This window comes from Magnolia sinica, chromosome 12, assembly GCF_029962835.1.
Source record: "Magnolia sinica isolate HGM2019 chromosome 12, MsV1, whole genome shotgun sequence".
Lineage (NCBI taxonomy): Eukaryota > Viridiplantae > Streptophyta > Magnoliopsida > Magnoliales > Magnoliaceae > Magnolia > Magnolia sinica.
In genome coordinates, this window is record NC_080584.1 from 14,054,239 (window position 1) to 14,061,037 (window position 6,799).

At 41.5% G+C, this 6,799-nt stretch overlaps 1 protein-coding gene across 1 annotated transcript; it reads left to right on the forward strand.

Moving 5' to 3' along the window:
- The first annotated feature begins 1,532 nt into the window (after positions 1–1,532).
- LOC131219948 (UPF0481 protein At3g47200-like) lies at positions 1,533–2,873 on the forward strand. Its single transcript, XM_058214931.1, has one exon. The coding sequence runs from the start codon at positions 1,533–1,535 to the stop codon at positions 2,871–2,873; it is 1,341 nt and encodes a 446-aa protein (XP_058070914.1).
- Positions 2,874–6,799: the final 3,926 nt, after the last annotated feature.

Consider the following 6,799-nt stretch of genomic DNA (forward strand, 5'->3'; position numbering starts at 1 on the left):
TCGGACCGACTAATGTTTATTTGCCATCTAACCTGTTGAATAGGTTATACAGAAATGGATGAAGGGATGGATTTGGGTCCGTCTCATTTTTAGTGTCATATTCTGAAATGATCCGGAAAAATGGATGGACGGCATGGATAAAAACATATACATCGTGGTGGGCCCAAAGAGCACCAAACTCACTGGCAGGGTAAGTATGAAATCCGCGTCCCCTACCAACCGTGCCCACCGACAAAAGCGCGGGTTGACGGTGCGAGTAGTAGAAGTTTCCATGCATGCGGGCATAAAATGTGTAGACATGGAGTTATCTGATACTTTGGCTGAGGCTGATGGATCGTACGCATGCACTCAGCAACGGAAACGGATTGGCTACTCCCCTGCCACCGGCCCGGTGGCAGTTGGTCGGTGCTCCGTGGGCCCCACCATGTTGTATGTGTTTCATCCATGCCGTTCATCCATTTTTAAAGATCATTTTAGTGTTGATCCAAAAAATTGAGAGGTATATAAATCTCAGGTGGACCACAACACAGTAAAACTGTAGTGATTGGATATCCACCATTAAAATCCTGCTAAGGCCCAGTATACTGTTTATTTGACATCCAATCTGTTGATCAGGTCATACAGACCCAGATGAAGGGAAAAAACAAATATCAGCTTGATCCAAAACTTTTATGCCCCCAAAACGTTTTCAACACTTTTTCCTGTAATGTGGTCCACTAGAGATTGGTATATACCTTTTTGGTCTCATATCATAAAATGATCTAGAAAAATAGATGGACGGCATGGATGAAACTTATACATCATGGTGGGCCCACAGAGCACCGACTACAGCCATTGGCTTGTGGCATGGGAGTAGCCAATCCGATTCCCTCAGCAACTGTACACGTGGCACACTTATATATCCATTTAAACTCCACAAATAGCGGGCCTCAATATAGCGTTGAACTGCTAAAATCAGATCGATCGGTTGATCCTAACAGACCATTTGAAGTACGAGCGTTGATTATTTTTACATATTCCAACCGTCCATTGGATGTCTACAAATCAGCTAGTTTTCATCACTGTTCAACTCTAAAATGCTGGCAGATGGCCAATCTAAATTCGTACCCATAACTGGACGGTTTTATTTGAGTGACACGTGATCCATACGTCCATTTCTGATTGGTTGTGTACGAACTATGAGTACTCTATTATAGCAAAACCATTTTCTTCACTTACCTAGCTATTTCGCGTATAAGATCTGAACGTCTATCCTCATTTTGATTGAAAAGCGAGATCAAGGATTCTCAACACGATTTTGAGAGAGAGAGAGAGAGAGAGAGAGAGAGAGCTGTTGGGGGAGAGAGTCCAAGTGGGAGAGGGAGTGTGTGTGTCAGCGAGAGAGAGAGAGAGAGAGAGAGCTCTTTTGGAGGGAGAGAGGGAGCTGTTGGGGGTAGAGAGTCTAAGTGGGAGAGAGTGTGTGTGTCAGAGAGAGAGAGAGAGAGAGAGAGAGAGCTGTTTGAGGGGAGAGAGAGTGTTTGTATCAGAGAGAGATGTCCGCAGATAGCAGTTCACTTGAAATGGTGCAACATGAACCGAACCATCATACCATACAAGTAGACAGTGACGAAAAGGAGTCATGGAGCATCAAAGGCTCATGTTCGATCCACAGAGTCCCCAACTGCTTGCGTCAAGGTGGAAAGAATGCCTATGTCCCCCAGATCGTCTCCATCGGCCCTTTCCACCATTCTAATAAGACGCTACAAGCCATGAATAACAACAAAAACAACTACCTCCGCGACGTCATTTCTTGGACCCAAAACAACGGCAGATATTCACACAAAGAGATCTTAGACAGGTACCTGGATGCCGTCAAATCAGTGGAGAAAAAGGCCCGGGCCTGTTACTCAGAGACCATCTATCCCAACAGCAACACCTTCGCCGAAATGATGGTAATCGATGGTTGTTTCATCATTGCCCTCCTTTGCAAGGTGGCCGGGCTAATCACCGTCCACAAAGACGATCCCATCTTCAACATGGTCTGGCTGTGGAGCAAGCTTCAGAATGACTTACTGATGTTTGAAAATCAAATACCATTCATCATCCTCCAACGCCTATTCGATCTGATGAAGGTCCTGGGCGGTCATGATTGCCCCTCGCTGACTCGCCTAGCCCTTGATTTCTTCGAAGGACTGGTGCCCAAGATTGAAACAGCCACAAAAGAGAACCCCAATATCAAACCCAAGCATTTACTCCATCTCTTCCACTCTAGCCTACTTCCTACACCCAAAGAATACAAACCAACAAAGCTAAATCAAAGGGAGGCTAATGACTTCAACCTGATAAAATCCACAAAGGCACTTAAGAAGGCTGGAATCAAGTTCAAGAAAGCGGAGGCGGCGGACAGCTTCTTCGATGTGAAATTCAAAGCCGGCACAATGGAGATACCGACCATCGTAATTGGTGAATCCACTAACTCTGTGTTCCTCAATCTGATTGCGTTCGAGCAATGCTACTCTGCATGCACTGATCACTTCACAGACTACACCGCTTTCATGAATTGTCTGATCAACTCCGCCATTGACGTCGGGACCCTCTGCGAGAGTGGGATTATCGTGAACTGGCTAGGGAGAGATCATGAGGTGGCTAACCTGTTCAAAATGTTGGCTAAGACATCAACCGTTTCGACAAACGAGTTCTATCTCTCCGACGTGTTTTGGGAGATTAATCAGCATCGCCAGACCACTTACGGTGCATGTATGGAGAGCTTGAAGAGATTTTACTTCAATAGTTTCTGGTCCATTTTCCCTTTTGGGGCTGCTATTATTCTTCTGGTCCTTACATTCTTGCAGACCATCTTTACCATGCATGCATATTATCACCCTCCATCCTAGGGTTGTGATGATTTCTTCTTCTTCTTCTTCTTTATATTGCTGTATTCGTTCATGTATTGTTGAAATGTGGATGTGGTGATAAATAACGACATATTAATAACATTATTTAGCCATTGAAAAATAAAAAATTTCAAGCGTGGTCCACTTTCTAAGTGGAAGTGGATGATTTTTACACGAGGAAATCCCAATGGTTGGGCCAACCTATTGGACGGGTTGGATTTCACACACACATGAAATTTGCAAGTTATTTGCTGGGTGTAACATAAATTAAGGTCCAGACGGATGTACTTGAAATCTTGATCATTCTAACAACAAAATGAGTGGTTTTCATCGCCACACATGTTAGATAGCGGTTTACTTTCTAAAGAAGCCAATTAATTCTCACTAAACTTAACCTGCGAACCATTAGCCAGCAGCCGAACCCGACCCACTCAGAATTCATCAAGTCCATTAATTAGAATTTGTCAAGCCCAACCCACCTGACCTGACCTGGCCGGACTTCAGTTGTTGGGCTAGGCCTATTCCACATTTTGATTTTGTTAATCCAAGGCCCATCCCATCAACGACCTTGTCATAAGGTCGATAAGAAACTAAAATAGGATAGTTAGGAACCATAGATCAGTGAGGCTGCCAATGGGCTTGGCCTGGGTTGGTTTGGGTCCATATTTAAAACTGTCAGGCCAGGCCGTCAAGCTGTGCCTGCTAGAAGTTTTTATTTTTCTGGGTGGGCACGGCTTATTGAGAGCGAAGTTTTTATTTTTTCGGGCGGGCACGGCTTATTGAGAGCCCCGCACCTTCTTTACCATAATTATCAACTATAGCTAGAGATGGGCACGAGGCGACTCAACTCGGTATACTTGACTCGTCCGACTCGTTCAGACTCACCCGAAATCTAACTGGTACTAACTCGACTCGATCTAAAACCCGAATCGACTCAGGTTTGGGTAAGTGTGTGTGTGTGTGTGTGTGTGTGTGTGTGTGTGTCTATATATATATATATATATATATATATATATATATATATATATATATATATATATATATATATATATATATATATATATATATATAATCCAATCTAACTTACTCGCCACACCTGACCTGACTTGGTGTTGACTCTACCCAACACGGTCCCTGTGACTGGATCAAACTCGGTTCGAGTTAGTCCAGGTTAGACTTGGATCGGGTCAGGCATGGTGGACTCGGTACCGAGTTGAGTCGAGTTCAGATTAGGTCCACTCGAAATCTCTTTTATTTTTGGATAGGGTAGGATTGGGTAATTTGAGGGAGAGTTGATTCTCTCTTTGGTGCCTGTTGTTCTTTTCTCACGATAGGCGGGCCTATCGTCTTTTGTTGGTAGGCCCGCCCGAAATCTCTCTTGTATAAATCTTTGGCTTTTAAATGAAAAGAAAAAAATGTTCTTGTTAATTTTTATTTTTTTTTTAAAAGGTAGCTAATTTGGATGATGTGATAGCATGCACCATTTATTGAATTTTTTTGCTGGCTCCCAGGCCACTGTATGAGCGACCCTTTTAGTGGCATTATCGGGTGACTAATCTAGATGTTGTGGTAGCACGCGTACCTTTTTTTGGGGCATTTTTGCTGGCTCCGAGACTATTATCAAATGTCCTTTTTATTTACTATGAGATAAGTCAACTGTTTTGCACAACTCAGTCTCTTGCATTTTTTCTGATTGGGAGGACGACCCCTGTGCGATGAATTTGGTTTGGTTGGATGAGCATCCCTGGTGTGATGAGCATTTCATGCATTTACACATTTAAACAGGATAAATCATAAACTATGATTGTTTTGGATTTTTTTTTTCCCTATGAAACTATACTCAGTTAATATGTCATTGTGTAACCTTGTGGGGTTTTCTCACTGAGTTAGTCACTCATATCTTGAATTCAAAAAACCAAACAATGGATGCACTGTTGACCCAGTGCGATCATAAACCGTTGTTTTTCTTATTGTGGCTTTCCCTTAATGTTGCATGTCTCATAACTTTGGTTTATGTTATGGTTTGTGTTGGTTCCTATGAGCACCCCTTTTGGACTTGTACACTTATTTAATTGAGTGCCCATGCAATTTATGATTTTAGTTGTCCTTGCTTATCACTGACTATCCATTGTGTTCTAACATGCACTTCTCTGATGTTTAAAAGCTAATTTAACTTTGTATGTAAACGGGAAGTAGGCATTCCTAGGGTGAAACTTTGGTTTATGTTGTGAGAGCATCGTACTCTAGCGGTGAAAATTGGAGTATTGCCAAGGCTGGTGTCATTGGACCCAATCATCATATTGCGACGCTCTTGAATTTGGGACCGGAGTCACCATATTTGAGTGCCGAATTTAGGAGCATTACACGCTCATACATTGGGTTGATAGTAGCTTGTAAGTCTCAACATTACATTTTCATTTGCTTATCAGTGCACTACTCGACAAAGCACTCTGTTGCTCTCAGTCATGTTCGTGATTCCGTTTTAGTGGTAAGTCTCACTCTTCCATATCCATCTTCAACTCATTTCCATTCAATCAAATAATTACTGCTAATTTGAAAGTCCTTGGTTTTCAAGGAAAAAAGAATTCATTGGAGGAAGAGTCCCAACCGTCGCAAATTGCTTAATTAGCGCACTTGATACTTGGTTGAATAGATGATTAGTCTCCAAACCATTCGATCAAATACTGCTTTATCCCGAGTCTAGAGGTCAATATCATTCGGTTTGAATTGGACCGAAAATCGATTATGAAACACTTGCAAATTTCACAAATGTACCACGTGACCAAATTCTTGATCAATACTATTCATGATCTTGGTCCAACCTATTTTGCGTAGATTAGGGTTGAGCCTTAAGGCTCAGGACCTAGGAAGGGCCTAGTTTTTCAAGCCCAACAACAAATTAGGTCTGTCTTGAACTTTAAAGTATGTAGAATGACCCATTTGGATGCACCTTTAAAAGGGTTGTTTTTAATGACACCTTCATTTTGATATGAAGTGTGGATTTTGTGGGCAACTTTGAAATTCATAGCAAACTTCATTTTGAAAAGCAACTGGTTGAAATGGATGGACAGTGTGGATAAAACACATACATCATGGTGGGGGTCTACAGAGCACCAACCAATAACAACATCACATAGGTTGAGTTCCCTCCTTGGAGTCACCTCTATGTACGTCTCATTATCCACACTATTGACGCAGGGATGAACGTGATCAGGTCAATCACCATCTTCCTCAAGGATAACTACTTCGAATCCACGAAGCTTCTCTGAACTCCTCACAAAGACTTCTCGAATCCACGAGAAAAAATAGAAACTAGAAATAATTCTAGAAAGTCGAAATAAATTTATTGAAGATTGATAGATGAAATAAACGAGTCTACAACCTTGTAAATGGGGATAACAAGACTTGGAATAAGTTCAGAAATTAAACTATAACTAAAAACTCCCTAAAATTCGTAACTTACTATAAATAGTAAATTTACTCTTTCTAGTAAGTGTCCTATGTGGCTTAACCACGTTATTCTCCTAATTTTTCTAAACACTTTTCATGTTAGACACAACTCCTAAAGCCCAATGGATGAAAAGTTACAATCAAACAAAAACTTATTAAAAATAATAAAAACTGAAATAAACATGGAATTCGACCGTCAATCTGAAGGAATTTCACAAATTCGGCGTGGCAATCCGGCATAGCCGGGTTTGTTAGATAAAGTAGCCCTACCCCAAAATCATATATGATATGTCGAGTAACTCATTTTAGTTTGCGAGATATGCCTGTTTTAAGGTTTTGACGGTCTTTATGACTTCTACCTCCTTTCGGGCCTTCTCTGGTCCATCTTGAACATGAAAGTGTCCATGACCAGCTCTACATCATTGTCCATCCATTTTTCCAACTCATTTTTTAGCATTAGACCAAAATTGAATTAT

Coding starts and splice junctions, on each gene's coding strand:
- LOC131219948 (XM_058214931.1), top strand. CDS start 1,533: ATGTCCGCAGATAGCAGTTCACTTGAAATGGTGCAACATGAACCGAAC.